The 21,362-nt window shown below is 38.0% G+C and overlaps 1 protein-coding gene across 1 annotated transcript; it reads left to right on the top strand.

The window, feature by feature from the left end:
* The first annotated feature begins 1,738 nt into the window (after positions 1-1,738).
* LOC100765576 (olfactory receptor 1468) lies at positions 1,739-2,680 on the top strand. Its single transcript, XM_027426150.1, has one exon. It carries the CDS (start codon positions 1,739-1,741, stop codon positions 2,678-2,680), a length of 942 nt encoding a protein of 313 aa, XP_027281951.1.
* The last annotated feature ends 18,682 nt before the right edge of the window (positions 2,681-21,362 follow it).

The raw sequence follows: 21,362 nt of genomic DNA on the forward strand, positions 1-21,362 counted from the left end.
AAGTTGCAAAATGTGTGCAAAACTAATATAGATTTAAGTTGACTTGGCACATAAAATTAACAAGCATTTGGGGCATGCATGTTGGAGAAGGAACTCACACAGGAAGAGGGTAGAAACATTCCCACACTAACTAAACTGCAGTCATATTTCTTCTTAGGATATTAATATCAATAATGTCACATGGAATGACTATAAAGACATTTAGGTTATTTTAATTGGTAAGTTAGTAAGTCTACATAAAGCTTCATGATATTGTCCCTGTTTGCAAAATTACCTACTTTTGCATTTAAAAGGAAGTCAAAATCATGGGTAAAGGGTTAAGGAGCATAAATTTTGTCAGAGAAGAACTAATGGTAGTAGTTATTCTAGTTTGACAGAAATTGGTGTCTTTAAAAGTGCAGGAGTACATTTACTAGTGCAAAAGGCAACAGATAATATTAAAGGAATATTGGGTAAATATCAGCATGCATGATGTCCCGGCTTCAGGATGAATGCAGCCATGCCTTTCCTGAATGGAGTTTATAACCTATAGGGAATCAGTGATAATTAGCTGATCAAGACATTGAGTGCTATAGGATGAGTACCATGGGAAAATGGCAGCAGGTCTCACCTACCCTCAACAGACTTGGGAGATTTACCTTAGAAAGCCAAACATACTGTACCTCAATGATAAATGGCAACCCAGGTGAGTGGGAGCAATGGGAAAGAACTGCTATACAGAAGGAGCACCAGGAATCAAAGGCAGAGCAGTGGAAGCTTTACCCTCAAACACAGATTTACTGGAGAATGGAATGCAAGAGTCACTGTGTGAGCAAATACAACTGTGGAGGTAGGGAAGATTGAGCACTGTAATGTCAAATGTTCCCCTGAGAGAAATATAGCTTTCATCTTACGAGTAGTGAGAATCCCACCAACAACTCATTCATCAAGGAAGGATGAATAGATTTCCACTTTACATGTAAAGAGTGAAAGAAAGCCATTTGTGAAGAATACTGAAGCTCAAAACGAGGGAGGTGAAATGAGAGGTGGTTTCAATAGTCCTAGGAGGATGATACCCTTGTCTAGGGTAGTAATATTTAGGACAAAGGTGAATTAAGCAAAGATTAAGTTTAGGGCCTATGAGTTTTACTTCATGGGGTATAGATAGTAAAATAAAAGAATGAATGAAATAAAACTCTGATTTCTGCTTTGATCATGGATTCCTTTTACTGGTATGAGAGAATGAAGGAGGTTGAGTAAGCAAAGGAACAGGATAAATATGGAAGCTTTATTTGGAATCTGCTGTGTGGTCAATGCTTTCAGCATACTCTTGGAAAAAAACATTCATCCTTAGTAGAGTTTTATAGGATAAGACAGAAATACAACCTGAGTCTTTAATAGTAATTTTAGCCATTCAAATGAATGATATTTCCATTGAGATATGTGTAGAACCATAATTTGAGACTGTTTACAGTCAAGGAGTAGAAGAAATAACATGGAGAGAATTTAAGGAGGGGAGGAAAGGGAGGCTTTACAACTGAAGTCAGGTTGTAAAACAAACAATAAATAAAAGTATAATTTAATGGATGTAATACTGAAGTATGGAAGTTTTACAAAAGAATTATGTCATTATGTCTATAGAAATTTTTGCAATTTGGGTATAGTGATAAAATTGATGACTTCTCTTAGATATATATTCATTTCATTTGAAAATTTTGAGGGATCCTACTATTTTCCTTACAGATATTCCAGAAAGATCATGTCTGAAGGCAATCAAACTGTCATCTCTCAGTTCCTCCTCCTAGGCCTGCCCATCCCCCGAGAGCAACAGCACCTGTTCTATGCCCTGTTCCTGACCATGTACCTCACCACCGTCCTGGGGAACCTGCTCATCATCATCCTCATCCTACTGGACTCCCATCTCCACACACCCATGTACTTCTTTCTCAGCAACTTGTCCTTCTCTGACCTCTGCTTTTCCTCTGTCACAATGCCCAAGTTGCTGCACAACATGCAAAGTCAAGTTCCATTCATCCCCTATGCAGGCTGCCTGGCACAAACATATTTCTTTTTGTTTTTTGGAGATCTTGAGAGCTTCCTCCTTGTGGCCATGGCCTATGACCGCTATGTGGCCATCTGCTTCCCTCTTCATTATACCAGCATCATGAGCCCCAAGCTCTGCGTGAGTCTGGTGCTGCTGTCCTGGGTGCTGACAGCATCACATGCCATGTTGCACACTTTGCTCTTAACTAGATTGTCTTTCTGCGAAAACAACGTGATTCCCCATTTTTTCTGTGATCTGTCAGCACTACTGAAGCTGGCCTGCTCTGATATTCACATTAATGAGCTGGTGGTATTGATCATAGGAGGACTTGTTGTTGTACTTCCTTTCCTACTCATCATAGGATCTTATGCACAAATTGTCTCCTCCATTCTCAAGGTCCCATCAACTCGAGGCGTCCACAAAGTCTTCTCCACTTGTGGTTCTCATTTGTCTGTGGTGTCACTGTTCTTTGGGACAATTATTGGCCTCTACTTATGTCCATCTGCTAATAACTCTACCATGAAGGACACTGTCATGTCTATGATGTACACAGTGGTGACTCCCATGTTGAACCCCTTCATCTACAGTCTGAGGAACAGAGACATGAAAGGAGCCCTAAAAAGAGTGTTTCAAAAGAAAAGTCTGTTCGGACTATGATAATCACCTTTTAGATGTTTCATAATAAAATCAGATAGCTATATAGATATTAATATTAGCATTTCTTGACTATTTTATTAATGGAACATTCTATATAATTATTAAATATTCAAAAACATGAATATTATTCAATTATTCAAAAATGTCTATTTAACTAGGGACCCCACTGTGACTTGATGTCCTTGTGATTTAGAAAACTATTGTTTAAGAACTTTTATGTAATAGTTTTCTAAAATGACATCTCTATTTCTTACATCATTAAAATGTGTCCTGGATATTATTATTTTGTTCAGAACTCTGACTTTGCTATTTAATCATCTTTAAACATGCTTCACAATCTGGGTTCAATATTCAGAAATATCCACACATTCCACTCTCTCAGATATGTGCTAATATTTTCCACATATGCCATTTCACACAATATTATATTTAGTGTTCTCCCCATCCTAATTTTCATGAATATGTAATCTGTCCTTAAATAGATTTTTCAACACTGTTACTACAGAATTGTATTTTGGATTTTCTTGGGAATTGTTATACCCAAGGATTGTAATTCGTTCTCTCCAGTAATAAGGCAAGAAGATAGAGACTGGTAGAAAGTTCAGGTGGTAAGGATGCTGCCCATATGTTTATTTGCACTTCTAGAATTTTGGATTTAAAAACTTTATAGCTGTGTTTATTTTATTTACCATAAAAGGAGAAATAGACACAGTAACCTGATTTGTTTTGCAGGTGGAAAGTGGAGCTCAATCATCTTCCATACCACACAGAATGAGATGAACTGAACCCCTGTATGATAGAAGACTATATGATTCTATAATTTCTTTTCCTTTTCTCCCACTTCAGAACAAAAGCGGGCCACTGGTCTTTTTAAACCCTTAGCATCAGTATGGTATGGAGCAGGCTTCCAGCTATGGTGGATTCCTTTTCTCTGCTGAGTATTCTCGTAGAAACCAATCCTACCTCCTATATCTTCTGTTAACCCCTACATATCCATGAGAATCCTAGACCTTCCTCCAGAGTTCCCAGTTGCTCTTTTCATATACCCAGAAGACAGCTCCAGTTGGATACCTATGGCAGTTAAATCTCAAGGTGAAGAATCTTGAACTCTTCTGTTTTTCCTAAGTCTGACCTATGCCTATTATTATATGTGTTGGTTTATGATGTCACTTCCCACCTAGTGACCTGAGCAACCACATCTGTACACATATAAACTCCTAATGGAAGTTTGCCTTAGACATGGTATCACAACAAGAAAAAAGTAACTAATATATGGCGCCCACACATAGGGCCAGAATTTCCATGTAAAATGTGATAAAGGCTTAAAAAGGGATTCTAAACACAAAGGAACAGAGGCAAGCATGGCTTCTTGGTAGCAGCATTTTCTTGGGTGAGCTCTGTTTGCTAGAGGCAAGCAGAAGCTTCGACTCCTTTAAGAGAGGCTTTCCTGACTCAGTGTTAGCAGCAAAAACTGCAGGGCTCTTTTAAGAGGCCCTGCAACCAAACAACTAAATGGTGTTTACGAGAAGCTGGGGGCAGCATGCTTCTTGGTGATGACATGAATCTAGACCATAAAGCCTAGACTCTCAGAAAGCCAAGGAATAGAATGGGTCTAGCTGTCACTTTACTCTTAGCCATGCATATTAAAGACTCCTGTGGTCAGAAAGAAATAAAGATATACAGTAAAGACAGATTCAGATGAAGAAAACCTCTAAATGTTTTACAATGTGTCAAAAAATATATGTAGGCTTGGGAGAGAAAAGAAAAAGAATAGAGAAAATCCTTAAAAAAGAAATAGAGTAGCTGGGTGTGGTGGCACACACCTTTAATCCCAGCACTCAGAAGGCAGAGGCAAGCAGATCTCTGTGATTTCAAGGCCAGCCTGGTATACAGAGTGTGTTCAACTAAAAGTACACAGAGAAACCCTGTCTCAAAAAACAAAAAAATAAAAGTAAAAATAAAGAAATGGAGTTTTTTTAAGAAAAAGAAAACCACATAAAGTTGAAAAGTGTTACTATCCTAGCTTCTCCCTCTCCCCAGGTCTTAGGCAACCTGGCCCTGTTCCTGCTCCTAACTCCTCTCCTTCTCCTTCCCCGGTGGTTTCACCTCAGCACCTGCCTGTCACTTTGTGCCAGCATTCTCCTGGGCCTGTGCCTTCTCCTTAGAAAACCTTTACTGGTCACAGGGCCTCTCTAATCCTCGGGCTTCCTCCCTTCCAGGGATCTGTCTTCTCCTGGCTACCTTCCCTCGCCCCAGGATCCATCTTTGATCGCTCCTCACGGACAGCTGTCAAAAGTTGCATGGCTGCATTGTGCATGTATTAGGTGACTTCATAAGGACTCTGCATGCAGAAACCAGCATGGTTGTGTTGTGCATGCATTGGGTGGCTGCATAAGGACTCTGCATGCAAAAACCATGTGGGTGGAACTGGAGCCATGTGGAACTGGGCCAGCAGCAGCAGCTACATGACTCCCGTTTCAACAGTCCCAACTGCTGAGACTCGTTCTAAACTGCTCCCATTCCCTGTATAAGCAAGAGTCTCCTGCCTGCTCTCTCTCTCTCTCTCTCTCTCTCTCTCTCTCTCTCTCTCTCTCTCTCTCTCTCTCTCTGTCTCTCCCTCCCTCCCTCCCTCCCTCCTCCCCCCTCCCTCCCTCCCTCCCTCCCTCCCTCCCTCCCTCCCTCCTCCCTCCCTCCCTCCCTCCCTCCCCTCTCTCCTCTCTCTCTCTCTTCTCTCTCTCTCTCTCTCTCTCTCTCTCTCTCTCCTCCATTTCTGCTCCTGATCGGTTAACACCTACCCCTCCCTTTGCTCCATTTCCCAATAAACTCCATGTGGTTTTGTTGAGTTTGGTGGATCGTGTTCATTGCCTGAAGGTGCAGCAAAGAGCAACAGAAAGTACACAGAGAGTCTGGATACTGTATGTTATTGTGTTGTTTTTGAATTGTTTGACTGCTGAGGAAGGAGCAACAACTACTAAAAGAATTTGAGCCAGGCGTTGGTGGCACACACCTTTAATCCCAGCACTCGGGAGGCAGAGGCAGACAGATCTCTGTGAGTTCGAGGCCAGCCTGGTCTCCAGAGTGAGCGCCAGGATAGGCTCCAAAGCTACACAGAGAAACCCTGTCTCAAAAAAAAAAAAAAAAAAGAATTTGATTAAAAGTGTTGTTGAATTAATCCAACCTATATATTTTGAAAGTGCCTTGACTTCAAAAGTTAAGTCTAAGGATATGTTACTTTGGGAAAAAAAAAAAAAAAAACATGTTGTTTTTGTTTGCACAGAAGATGAAAAGCTGTGGATGCTTTCCAAACTAATAGGGTTTGATCAAATAAGACCCCCTGAAGCAGTGACCCAGGTGATTCAACATCCAAAACAGCTGAGATGATGTAGCCTCAGAGTACTACAGCCAGGATTTGGCCCAGTTTCTGGGGTTTCTCAGGATCCCCTTAGGATCAACAGCACCTGAAAACAGCAGGGAGCAATTTGGAGAGAACTATGCACAAATTCTCAGATACTGTTTTCATTTAAATGGCCTGGTTATAAATGGATAATCATCACAGTCAATTTCTTTCTAAAGAAAAAAGGAGAATATGATATAGAAATAAATACTTTGCATTAGTATGGGTCTTGGTTTATTAATACAAACTTATGGTCAATTTTGTTATATTTCTACTCTTGTTTAGTTTTTGTGTTTATACAGCTCATTTAAAATGTAATGTATAATTAAATACAGATTATATATAGTCACCTGCAGTAGTCAAAACTTATGTTAGGTAGGTTTTCCAGATATACAAAGATATATGTTAAATGGATAGATATTCTCCAAACCTTTCAAAGATCTACAGAAAATGACATTTAAAATGGTTTATTAGGGTTTTTCATGACAATGAGACACAACTGCTCCTGGCAACACCAATTAAACCAGAGAGGAAGATGGGCATCAAAGAAGCTTGTTATGGAGTTTGCCTTCAACATGATAGAAATAGCCATTTGGTCAAGAAACTGCTCTTGCTGAGACTGTTTGACTGTATGCTGTATAAACTGGACATTCAGGACCCACAGGAAAGAGACTGCTGAACTTGCCAAAACAAGATGGAATAGCCCTGCAGGGTTACTGCTTCATGGAAGTCTGTCAGACATTCTTCAGGCCACAGAGAAAACTGTCTGATAAAGTGCCAATACAAGTGGACAGTTTAAAATTCCTTATTTCACTGAAAAGTCTGGCAGACACACGATGGCCTATGGGCTGAAGATGGATGCCCCAACATTACAGAGGAGCTTTGGGTGACTGTCCAGGCAGTGAGATGTCTCTGTCAATTCTAGAGTTTATATATTATCCTTCTGAGGTCTTTGATGTAGTTGAAGACAGATAGTTTTGGTTATGGCTTTCCTTAGTTATGATAAAAGATAAGTTACATATAAAACTTTAGATTCACAAAGATAGGATAGATGATAGAACATTTTCTTTAAATTTCACCAAATGTTAATGGACTAAATATTGTTAAGGATAGTTCCTGCTTGATAACTATTTTTGTTATGTATAATTTTACTATGTTATAGTTAAAACCTTTCTTTTTATTTAGACAGAAAAGAGGACATGTTGGGAGATTATATATATATTTCTCTTATTGGCTGATGAATAAAGCACTGATTGGCCATTTAGTTGCTGAGGAAACAAGAGTCTCCAATAAGATAAAACCACATGAAAATACTTAGATTAATAGAAATGGGTTGATAATTAAAAGAGAGCTAGTCAATAAGAAGCGTAAGCCATTGGCCAAACAGTTTCTAATTAATAAAAATCTTTGGGTTTTTATTGGGTCCTAAAGGGCAGTGAGACCAGGCAGAACAGAAACTACCAGATGACAGAGACCCTTAAAGAGGAAATAAAAAAACTCCCTTAAAGAAATGGAGGAAAAGACAAACAAAAATGGAAGAAATCATCAAATACCTTAAAGAAAGCAAGAAAAGTCAAGAAAAAACAGGTGAAGTAAACAGTTCAACCAGTTCAAGACTTGAAAACTGAAATAGAGGAAATAAAGAAAACACAAATTGAGGAAATTCTAGAAATGGAAAATCTGGGTAAATGATCAGGAACTACAGACACAATCATAACCAACAGAATACAAGAGATGGAAGAGATAATCTTGGGTGTTGAAGATACAATACAGGAAATAGATTGATTGCTCAAAGAAAATGTTAAATCCAACAAAGTCTTAACACAAAATATCCAGGAAATCTGGGACAACATGAAAAGACCAAACCTAATAATAATAGGGATAGAAGAAGGTGAAGAAGTTCAGTTAAAAGACACAGAAAACATATTCAACAAAATCATAGAAGAAAGAGTTCCCAACCTAAAGAAGGACATTCCTAAGAAAATACAAGAAGATTACAGAACACCAAACAGACTGGATAAAAATGAAAAGTCCTCTTGACACATAATAATCAAAACACTAAACATACAGAATGAAGAAAGAATATTGAGAGCTGCAAAGGAAAATGCCAAGTAACATATAAAGGCAGACCTGTAAGAATTACACCTGACTTCTCAAAGGAAACTTTGAAAGCCAGAGTTGTATCCTGGATAGACAGTCCCCAGACACTGAGAGACCACAGATGCCAGCCCAGCCTACTATACCAGCAAAACTTTCAATCACCATAGACAGAGAAAACAAGATATTCCACTACAAAACCAGATTTAAACAATATATATCCACTAATCCAGCCCTACAGAAAGTACTATAAGGAAAACTCCAACCCAAGGAAAGTAACTACACCCATAAAAACATAGGCAATGGATAAACCCACACTAGCAAAATCCCAAAAAGGGAAACATGCACAATACTACCATTAACAACAAAACCAAAATTTCCAGGAAACAAAAATCACTGGTCATTGATATCTCTTAATATCAGTGGAATCGGCTATAAAAAGAAACAGGCTAACAGAATGTGTATGAAGACAGAATCCATCCTTCTGGTACAAAGAAGAAACACACCTCAACTTCAAAGACATTACCTCAGAGTGAAGGGTTGGGAGAAGATTTTCCAATCAAATGTTCCTAAGGAACAAGCTGGTGCAGCTATTCTAATATCTAACAAAATAGACTTCAAACTAAAATTAATCAAAAGAAATGCTTTCAAAGTGTTCCATAAGTTTGTGTATTCTGTGCATCCATTTTCATTGAATTCTATGAAGTTTTTAACATCTATTTCTTCCTTGACCCAGGGGTGATTCAATTCAGCATTGTTCAATTTCCATGAGTTCATTTTCCATTTTGTCACAGGAAAACTTCATCAAGATGAAGTCCTAATTCTGAACTTATATGCCCAAAATACTAAGGGAACCCACATTTGTAAAAGAAACCTTACTAAAGTTTAAATCTCAAATAAAACCCCACACACTGATAGTGGGAGACTTCAACACCCAACTCTCACCACTGGACAGAACTACCACACAGAAACTTAACAGAGAAACAAAGGAGCTAACAGAAGTTATGACTCAATTTGGTTTAACAGACATCAATAGAACATTTCATCAAACACAAAAGAATATACCTTCTCTAAAATCGACCATATACTAGGCAACAAAACAAACATCAACAGAAACAAAACATTGGAATAACTCCCTGTATCTTATCAGATCACCATGGTGTAAAGTTAGAATTCAACAACAAAAACTGCAGAAAGCCTACAAACTCATGGAAATTGAATAATGGGGGGGGGATGGGAGGATAGGGAGGGAGAGGGAACTAGGGTTGGTATATAAAACAAGATTGTTTTAAACGTTAAAAATTTTTTTTTAAAAAAAGAAAAGATACTAGCTGCCCAGGAACAACTGGGAAACGGGCATACAGAAGAATCAAACTGTCCACGGAATTCTCCTATTTTTGTGATTAAGTAAATGTCAGGAAATGGCGTGTGCTTCAAAATCTGCATTGGATAAAGGCCACTATGGAATTAATGGGAACTTTACAACCAGGCCTTCCAACACCCATTGCTATACAATGTTAGCTTTAAAAGACTGTTTCTTTGCTTACCATTGCATTCCAATGTTAAAGATTTGTTTTCAGTGTACCTTCTCTTAAACTATACAAACCAATGAAAATATATTATTGGAAAGTTTCACCTAAAGAAATGACTAATAGCCCACTTTGTGAAGAAAGTTTGTTGCTACTGCTTTAAAGAGAGCTAGAGTACTGAGCTCTCACTTTTATTATACATTATATGGATGGTATTCTGCTTTCTTTTTTATTTCTTTTTTTTATTAGTTCAAATTAGGAACCAGCTTGCTTCACATGTCAATCCCTTCTCCCTCTCCCTCTCCTCTCCCCAACTCCCCCCAAAGCCCCACCTGCCCCCCACCCCATCCCCCCTCCACTCCCCAGGGAGGGTAGGGCCCTTGACAGGGCCTCCCCAAAGTCCACCTGGGCCGGGCCTAGGCCCTCCCCCATGTGTCCAGGCTGAGAGAGCATCCCTTCATGTGGGATGGGCTCTCAAAGTCCCTTCTTACACCAGGGAAAAATACTGATCCACTACCAGGGTTGTGGCATTCTTCTTTCTACCAAAAATAATAGAATACTGAAGGATCTTTTGCTGAAGTAGAAACTGGATTAACCCATTATGAATTGGTTGTAGCTTCTGAGAAAATTCGCCATACTACTCTAATCTTATATTAAAGAAAGTTGATAAATTCTTCTGTGATCATTCCTCAAAGAGTAAACATTAAAAAGGACATCTTATGAACTTGAAATAATTTTCAAAAACTGTAGGGAACATAAATTGGAGTAGACCCATGTTAGAAATCCCCACGCCACAACTGCAACCTTTATTTGATATCCTTAAGGGCAATCCTGATCCTTCATCTCCTAGAGAATGGATTGAATTTGTATATACAGCATTTTACTGGGCGGAAGACATGCTTAGAAATGTTCAGCATATTTTAAGTCCCCGTGCTGTTTCTGCACTGTTAGTTATCCCTTCTCCCAACATTCCCCACAGGGTTGTTCTGGGCTGATAGGCCAAAAGAGTGGATACATTTCTATCAGCCCAAAAGCATTGATGTTCAGGCCTTACATGATGATGTATTGACCATTCAGCTTTCAAATCTACATGAATTACTCTCACGCACTATTGTACAAAACCTCACCAAGATTTTTTGTCATTGGTTTTCTGTCTCTAATTGGACCATAGGAATGACCCTATGGATTATTTTGTCGTTGGTGGTGGTTATACTGGAAAGTATTATATCCTTAAGAATAATTTGCTACCCCATGTCTGCTTTGAAGATTGACTTGCATACCGTGCAATTAAAAATAAACAGGGAAAACTGCAAGGAATCATGCAGTCTGCGTGTGTCATGAGTTTTTCAGGTAGAATCCATGGCTCCTGAAGCACTGTGTGCCTTTCAGTTCCTGAGAAACTGAGGCACTCCCTAAGGCAGTGAAGCATTCAGGCTACCTGTGTTTCTTTGTGCTTCTTAGAAGTCAGCCAAGCACATAGAACTTGGCTAACCAATTAGTATTACACATCACTCTTGTATACCCTGTCTAGCTTGCAACTACCATTCTATCATGGCAACACTCTTGTATACCCTGTCTAGCTTGCAACTACCATTCTATCATGGCAACCACCATTGCATTCTATTTGGATAAGCGTGTTAAAAGTCCTATTGCTTGGAATAAACCTGTCTCAGCCTCAACTGAGATCCCTCCAACCCAGCCTGGTTTTCATTCTCACTGATCATATCAAGAAACCCTGGTTCAGTAAGTAACTGCTGGTGTTTCCAGTGATTTTGATGGGAAATATCCTCAGGAGGCTCAGGAACTTGAACACTTGGAACCTAGTTTGTGGCACTGTTTTGAGAGTATATGGGGTGATGCAGTCTTGTCAATATAAGTACATAATTAAGGGCATGCTTGGAGAGTTTAAAGCCTCACCTAACTTCTAGCTCTTTCTTCCTGTTTCCTGCTTGTGGTTAAAGATGTGAGAGCATTACAGAAAGTCACAATCTATCAAAATACAGAGAACAAGTGATCCTGTGGTACCTACTCCCAACTGATAGATCTACAACACAATTCCTATAACTCAGGCTCTGGAGTCATCATGGAAAGGAGACAGAAAGATTGTAAGAGCCAAAGAAACAGAAAGCAAGATTCTGTTTTTTAGAAATATCAGGGAAACTACACCCATGGAGTCTTATCAACATTACCTGAACAAGGATGGCAGCAACAGACATGTTAACATGGAAGGAGAAAATCTCATAGGGCTTCAACCCTAGACAAAGAATTATAGATAGCTAAGGAATACTGAGAATAATAAAGAATAATAGTCTTTCCCAGGAGAAGTTGCCTCTAATTAGTTACCCAGTACCAAAAGGTTAGCCCTGAAGTTATATACATATAAGTATAAGGACTGAGCAGGTTGTATTTATATATTTAGGAATATATATTTAATACACACATCATATATATATATATATATATTATATGATACAAAGAAAATTAGGACTTGAATTTGGAGAGCATGGGATTGCATAGGAGTGTTTTGAGAAAGGAAAAGGAAGAGGGGAAATTATGTAATTACATTTTAATTTCAACAAATAAAACAATTAATAAAAAATAAGTGTGAAGGTTCCTCAAAATTACCATATGATACAGATATATATATATATATATATAGAGAGAGAGAGAGAGAGAGAGAGGGAATCACTGTGTTTGTGTGTTTAGAGAAAGACAGTTAATTTTATTTAACCACAAAGTAAAATGAAAATACAATATTTGCATCAAAATGTATGGAACTACATATTATAATGTTACATGAAATAAGGCAAAGAGAACCAAGGAATTGAAGTGGTTGTTATGATCAAAGTACAATGAATTCATGTCTAGAAATTAAAAAAAATCACTTTATATAATTACTACATGCTAATAAAATTAATTTTGTGTTCTAAAAAATAATCAAAGAGATGGAGAATAATATACTCTATTGTTAATGGTGCCTGAAAACAGATACAACAACAATGAGAAAAATCCAGATTTGATTTAAAAGAATTCTCAAGAATTGGTCACATATATATATATATATATATATATATATATATATATATATATATATATATGTATATGTGTATTGTACATACACATACATATAATACTCATTATATATATATATATATATATATATATAATGACTGAAAGGATGGTTTGCATTTATATTATATAAGTGTTTAAGAGACGACTATTTTTACATAAAATTTTATGTAAATGTTTTAATAAAGAGTTAAAAGGCATGATGATAACTGTATTTAACATCTCAAAGAAAACATGAATATGCTCTACAAACTTAAAAAGTAGACTAATGATATAAGGAAATGAGTCTAAGATGTGAAAATAAAATTAAATAAATAGAATGTCTAAAGGAAATTCAGATTGAAATGACACTGGAAATGAACCACTCAGTAAGCCAAATGAAAATCTCAGCTTAAAACTTCACCAGTAGAATGGCTAATGGAAATGGATTGTCAGGACTAGAACACAAGTCAGAGAAAATAGATCACTTAGCAAAGGCAAGCTGCAAATTTAAAATATATGAATAGAATATGGGAGAGGTCTGGGATACCAGGAAAAGAACTAACCTTTGAATGGGCATAGAAAAACGAGAACATTGTGACAAATGCATAGGCTATACTTTGCATAAAGTCACAGAAATAGATGCTCAACTCTGTCTGTAGGGAAGAGATCCCTAAAGTATCTGAGCCACCAGCTTGAACTCTTTGAATATACGGTTGAATTTAGTTTTATAGAATCTTTTATTTTAAAAGATTTACTTAATTACATATACAATATTCTGCCTGCATGTACACCTGCAGGCCAGAAGAGGGCACCAGATCTCATCATAAATGGTTGTAAACCACTATGTGGCTGCTGGGAATTGAACTCAGGACCTCTGTAGAGCAGCCAGAGCTCTTAACCTCTGAGCCATCGCTCCAGGCCCCGTTTTATAGAATCTTTAGTTTTACAGAACATTATGCTTATGGAAGTTGGTAGAAATAGACTAAGGTTATGTGCGCGGCTTCCTGAAGGACATTTCTTCCAATGAGGTTGACTATTACAGAGTGTGAACACAGGACGAGTGAATATGACTGATGTGTGATGACGTAACAATATATATAGGTACATGGAGTGCATCAACACATCAGGGCTCAACCCTCCTTTCCTTAACTCTCCATATTCAGATCACCGCCAAAGTTCCGGATACTAGCGCCTAATAAGTTCTCCGATCAGTTCCTTTATCTTCACTGCCAAGGCTGATGTGGTAGCATGTTATCATCACGAAATTTCTGTACTGGCAGTGAAGATAACCCACTGTTAGTATTGATAACATGCTATCACATCAGCCAAGGCTAGGGAGCCTGCATGGGACTGACCTATGACCTCTGTGTGTGGGTGACAGTTGTGTAGCTTGGTCTGTTTGTGGGGCTCCTAGCAGTGAGATCAGGGCCTGTCCCTGAAGCATGAGCTGACTTTTAAGAACCTATTCCACATGCTGGGATGCCTTGCCAGCCTTGATGCAGGGGGAGGAGCTTGGGCCTGCCTCAGCTTGATGTGCCATTGGAGGCCTGCCCCTTTCTGAATGGAGATGGAGGAGTAGTAGATGGGAGGGAGGAGAGGGGAGGTGGGAGGAGGGAACAGGAGGAGAGGAGGGAAGGGAAACTGTGATCAGGATTAAAATAAATGAAAATTGTAATTAATAAAAAAGAGCAAGAAAAAAAAAGAAGAAGAAGAAGAAGAAGAAGGTTTAATCCACCACCAGCATCAACTTTACCCTGGTTGGCTACAAGCAGGCTTCTTGCCTCTGGTCTTAAATGTCTTCCATCCATTCACCACATTCACCACATAGCGTCATAGAGAATGTTCTAAAAATTGTAATTGAGTATTTGTCTCCATACTCAAATACTGCCAACCTCTCTAGCCTTATCTCCCAACCTTGCATGCCCAACTGGGCTCTGTTCTACTGGAATACTCACAGCATCTTGACTACCAGGAATTCCCTTTACTTTGTAAATTTACCTAAAGTTAACAATAATATCTGGGCTTTTCCAAATGCCCCTCATCTATCTGGATCATTTTATTCCCTTTTTCTTACAAATCTCCTCAGATTTAGAATAAATTTCATTAGAGAAAAAGAGATATATCTGTTGGAGCTCCAAAACCTTCCATTTTGACTGGTTATGGTTTTCTATAAGGGCTTCTATCTGCTGCAAGGAGATGTTTCCTTCATGGGGGTTGGAATATACATACACACATGCACACACCTAGGCCCTCTGTGTGTGGATGACAGTCGTGTAGCTTGGTCTGTTTGTGGGGCTCCTGGCGGTGTGTGTGTGTTTCATATATATACAGATACATATACATATATATACATATATAGCAACAATTAATGAAAAAAGAGACCTTAAATTTGAAAGAGAGCAAAAGGAATGAAGAAAATGATATAATTATATTATAATCTCAAAAATAATAATAAAGAAAAAGATTATCTTCCATGAACCAGTGGATAAAGTTATGTCTTCTTAAAAATATTGTACCACATTTTTCCTATTTTTACATTACTATAGTAAGTTACATTCTATAACTTACTTGTAATATCTAGTCATATCCTACCTAGCTTCCTTGACTAGACTTTAAGCTACAAACACAAGGCAATGTATCAAGTGGTATAGTGTTTGATTCTAAAAAATTTTTAAACAAAGTTTTTTATTGGTATAATATTCACCTACCACACAATTTTCTCATTATGTATTTCAGTAGCTTTAGTATGATGAATTCATAAGATTTGAAATTCGTCGTTGCTTTCAATATCTGTGTGTCCATGTACCACAAAAGTCGAAAAAGAGAATTATCAACAAAGACCATGATGTTTAAGTGAAGCACACATGAGAATATCAGGCTTGTAATGAACCCAGAATATTGCTGTAAATATAATTTATTCAGATACATGGTTTAGAGTTGTATAGCAGTAAAAGGGTAGGGAAAATACTCAGTGTGTTAACTAATGAGTTTCTATGGGATTCGGGGATCCCGGGAGTCTGGGCCCGTAGAAGAGAGGAGTGAGAAGACAATTGTAGAAACTCCAGTTGGAAATGCACTGTGTAGAATTAAGAGACAGGGAGCAGTGTCTGGATGGAGCAACAATCCAACCAGTTAGGTAAGCTGGCATGGGATACAGAAGAGGTAGCCATTCTAAAATCCCCTTTCACTGATATCAGTGACAATTCTAAAGGATAAATTAGAAGCCACCAGCCTCATTTTCTATTACAGTACTGTATTTCTCCCTGTGTAATTGGGAATCATCAGATCTTTTAATAGAAAGTAATCCATGATATATTTCCAATACTTTATACTTCGCAAATTAATAATTCTAAACCCACAGTTCTGAAAGATGTTGTGTAAAAGTCACTGAGGTTTGAGTGTAAGGCCAGTAAACTCCCTCAATTTTCCAAGATTGTAGGCAAGTAGCTAATGGAGCCTAACTCCTAAGGGTCTCTGAAAACTTAGACTGAAGTCCAGGAAGACAGTGTGTAGGAGACCATTCTAGGAAACCCTTTACACAAAGCTAGTTTTTTTAATCACTATCCATTAAGCCCTCCCAATTTTAGTATGTTTAGGAATAAACTGAAATTCTCACTTGAGATACTACCTGTCATTTTGTCCTCACATCTTCCCTCTAATCCCAAGGTTTGGGGGCTCATTCAGTGAGTATGGATGAGAACACATTTAGAAAAGTACTGCTTCCATGTTACAGAACCTAGTGGTGATGACAGTGAGTCTTCCAAATGCAACAACATAGTGTCTCTCTAGAAAGGACAACACTGTGAGGTAAGTTTTGGTGTTTTCCCATCACAATGATGTTGGTCAAAGCAGAGTGAATTGAAAGAACCCATTGCTTAAGTACTATGTATATCATAACATGATCCTTGATAACTTAAGATGTCTCTCACCATTGTGTTCCCTTCCTTCTTGCTCTTATTCCTTTAATGTTTCCTTACCAAGAATCATTGCATGTTTGTTTATGTCTTTAAGTATTTGGGTATGATCTACAGAAGTGTACCTGCTCATGTGTAGGCATGCATATTTATGGGAATATATGCCTATATGGATGCATGTAGGGATTTGAGGTTGACATCAGGTGTCCTTCCCAATTGTTTTCCATGTTATTTTCTGATCTAGTCTCTTCACTGACATGGAAGCTCTCTGTTTCAGCTAGGCTAGCTGGCCACTAAGCTTTGAGATCCCAGTCTCCACCTCAGTGAGCTGATGTTACAGATGTATGGCCATGAACAGCTTTTCATGCCTGTGCTTGGGATTCAAACTCAAGTCATCATACCTGTATGGCAAATGCCTTACCAACTGAAGCCATCTCAGACCCTTCCTGGTGACAAATTCTTAAGAGGCAAAGAAATGTAGCAACCATTTCTCCAGTAGTTTCAATGTCAAGACATAGATACAGGGCTGAAGAGATGGCTTGGTAGTTACGAACACTAGATATTCTTCTAGAGGACCCAGGTTTGATTCCAAGCACCTACACGGTAGATCATAAACATCTGCAGTCCAGTTCCAGGGGAACTAATGCTCCCTTTTGGCCTCTGTGGGCACTAGTATGCATGTGGTCATAGGCATAAATGCAGGCAAAATATCTGACACAAAATAAAAGCAAATCTATCTTAATAAAAATTTGGACACAATGATTTGGAAAGTTTAGTATCCCTAAATGGCAAAAGAGTAGTTATACACTGAAGTAACATCATCAAGGAACTAAAAGTGTATCCAAATGGATGAATTTCACAAAGGTAATTATGAAATCCAGAGAAAATATGTTTGTATTTCTAAAAATAAACTGAAATTCTTCATATGGTTCACACTTGTGGTTTGCTCATATTACTAGTGGCCAGTTTCATCATTGTTTAATTAGTGCTTTCTATTATGATTGCTTCCAACTTTTTCTGATGCATTTATTTAATTGCTATAAAATTAATGGTCATGACTGTTTGTGCTGATCATGGACAACATGATGCTTTGGAGGCTGTAGACACTTCTGAATGGTCGGTCTACTCTAGCTAATTAGAATATTCCTTGATTCACATAGTTATCATTTTGTAATGAGAATATTTTAATATACCCCTTTTATGCAGTTTTAAAGAACACAATATATTGCTATCTATAGTCACTCTTTTTAGTAGATTTCTCCTATTCAGTCCTCCTAAGTGAAATCTTCCAACATCTCTCCCACCCATGTACACCGTCAAAATGGTCTTGTTTGTGATGCTGGTGAGAAAATCCAGGTCTTACACATCCTAGAGCTACAATGAGCTAAAAAATTCACTAATGTATATTATATTGACAATTGATTGGATAGATGTTTCTATTGTGTATTTGGAAAATTCTCATAAAATGCCATGGATGATGTATGAGATACCAATGTAAGGATGTTGTTTCTTATTAAATTAGCAAGAACTGATCAGCTACTGAACTTAATCAAGGACACCACTGTCTATGAGCCTCATCTAAGACATATTTTTATATTTATGAGGTAAAGACCTTGTGACTATAAAATCCTTGTTCAAATTCCCTTCATTTTAACACACAGTGCTCACTTGCCAATGTATCCAGAGGTATCTGGATGTTGGAATTTAAGAACTGCTGTTAACAAAGTGTCTTTAGTATTTTACATTCTCACTATATATAATATAATAAATATAATGTATATTTATATATTATAATGCAATACTATTTAAATTTGTAAATTAATTTTTATGTGTATGGACATTTTGTCTCCATGTGACTCTATGTGCCACATGGATACAGTGACCACAGAAGCTGGAAGAGGACATTGGATCCCCTGGAACTCAAGTTACAGATAGTTGTGAGCTTCCAGATGGGTGCTGGAAACTGAACTGGAAAGAGTAGTCAGTGTTCTTAACCACTGAGCCATTGCTCCAGGCCCATATAAATAAAATTTTACTGGCATGAAAGTGTTGTTTTAAATCCTTGCTATCATTTGTCATTTTTTTTTTTTGGTTTTTTGAGACAGGGTTTCTCTGTGTAGCTTTGGAGCCTATCCTGGCACTCGCTCTGGAGACCAGGTTGGCCTGGTACTCACAGAGATCTGCCTGCCTCTGCCTCCTGAGTGCTGGGATTAAAGGCATGGGCCACCAACACCCGGCTACATTTGTCATTTTTAACCATTGTTTCCAGCTCTTCTGGTGAGATGTAATATCTTCCAGTGATTTCAATTTGCATTTTCCTGATGAATAATAACGTTGGACATGTTCACACACTTACTGTTGACCTAGGAATTGCTTTGGTTTGTTTGTGCTTTTGAAACTGGATTTCTCTGTGTAATAGTCCTGGCTTTCCTGGAACTTGCTTTGTACACCAGGCTGGCCTCAAAATTCACACAGAACCACTTACCTCTGCCTCCAGAGTGCTAGGTTCTCAGCAACCTAGGAACTTTTGTCGGAGACCATTTTTTTTCCTTCAATTATTTCACTACCGCTCTAATTGATAGGAAAGAAATGTGAGTGGCACTCATTTGGCTACCTGGGACATGACACAACATGTAACATTGATTGCCTTCTGGTTTCTTCGAAACATATTAGTTATTTATTTTTTTTCTCTTTATGAAAGTCAATAAATTAAGTTTGTCAAACTTGTGACTTATTAAACATGGTATTTTTGAAAAGCTTTATTCCCCCTCTTAATGAAGCTTGTGTTTTTTCATCAAGCCTTCTAAGACATTGCCAGCTCCCCCTCCTAGAGGATCCACACACAGACCATTGACTCATCCCCAGTCTGCCCTCTTGTGCCAGGGAATCTTTCTTGGTTCCTGGGAAGATGCTTCTTTCACCTTCTACTGTGCCAGGAAATTTTTGTTGTTTTGTTTTATCTACCAGTTAATTTTTCACTTATTCTGGGTTTTAAGGTTTAGCAAATAAAAACTAAGAAAATTTCTGGACTCTGTTTTCCTACCCTGTCTATATCCTAAAACAATGAATACAGAGATGAATACCTACCTCAGAAGGAGGTGGATAAAGGGAAAGAGGAAATAATCCTCATCAAGGGTTAATGTCTTATGGTTATGCTCTACATGGTCACACAGGAAGACAATTCAGGGATTATGTTCAATTTCTTGATCCTTGAGTTGGTTTATTTGGATTGTATACCTCATGGTATCTAGTTCTTCTGTGCTCTTCTACCAAAGTGGCAGGCACATTGTTTGCACTTGCTGTGTTTCCTGAGCAAGTGGGATTAGTTGTGTTGCTGGATACTCCTTATGCAGCTTCCCTTAACCATCCAGATGTGTGAATAAAATAAAACAAACATGCCCTATACTTTCTCAACTCATTTTGTCTCTATTCTCATCTGCAAGGTTTTCCAGATAACAAATACCAACCTGTCATGTGTAACCATTCTCAGACATTCTTCTAGCTGAAAACAAGCCTCTGAAGTGAGACTATCTGAACTTAACACCCAGGACTATTTCTTAACAGGTGTGAGATCTTAGGTGAATCACTAAATGAGTATAAGTGTCTGCTTATTTATCTGAAAAATGTGAGTAACAGTATCTGTCTAATAAGGTTGTTGTGAAAAGTAAAAAAGGCCTAGTGTTTCACGTGCATATCCTGATGGTGGGAAAACAGTAACAGTTGTTGCTCTAGACTTACTAACAGTACCATTGACAACATTTTTACCACTGCCGTCACTCTGACATCATTCCAGAGTGAGAAGAATGGTAAACAGTTTTATTTGTGTGTTATTTTTATCTACTTGTTCATCCAATTCCACTCCTGGCACAGCAACAAATTTTTTTTTTAAATCCGGTGTTGAAGATTTAACACAGTAAATTGTACATGTTAAGCAAGTGTTCTACTGCTGAACTATACTCACAGCCTGACTGGCTAGTTTTATGTCGACTTCACATCAGCTAAAATCATTTGGAAGGAAGGTCCCTCAATTGAGAAAATGTCTCCACCAAACTGGCCTCTAGTCAAGCCTGTGGAGCACTGTTTTTATTGATGATTGATGTAGGAGTGCACATCTCATTGTGGGTGGTGGTCCTAGCTACTCTAAGAAAGCTGATGGAGCAATCCAGTAAGCAGCATTCCTCCATGGCTTCTGCATCAGTTCCTGCCTCCAGGTTAAGCACTCCCGCCCTGTTAAGACCCTTCTTTGGCTTCCTCTGTTGATGAAATGTGATGTGGAAGTGTAAACAAAAGAAATTCCTTCCTCCCTAAGTTGCTTTTGGTCTTGGTGTTTTATCACATCACGGTAAACTCTTAAGTCACAGCCCTTTTTAATTTTAGATTGAGGTGAGTCTCATTAAGCTACCAAGTTGGCCTCAAGCTCACTGTGTGGCCCAGGAAGGCCTTGGACTTCAGATCTTCCTGCTTCAACTTTCCAAGTAGCTGGGATAACAAATGTGCTTTCAGAAGAACATTCTTACAGAATTCAGTATTGTTGAATTTACAGTTTATTAGGTACTTGGAAGAATACAAAGTAATTTTCTATAATTCTCAGGTGTTAGATTTCATTTTTAAAATGTCTTCCTTAAAGTTCTTCATTGTGTATATGTTTGTATATTCATACAAATCATTCTTAAGTTTGAAAAGGTTAAGAAGTCAAC

The sequence above is a fragment of the Cricetulus griseus genome, chromosome 7 (genome assembly GCF_003668045.3).
Source record: "Cricetulus griseus strain 17A/GY chromosome 7, alternate assembly CriGri-PICRH-1.0, whole genome shotgun sequence".
NCBI lineage: Eukaryota > Metazoa > Chordata > Mammalia > Rodentia > Cricetidae > Cricetulus > Cricetulus griseus.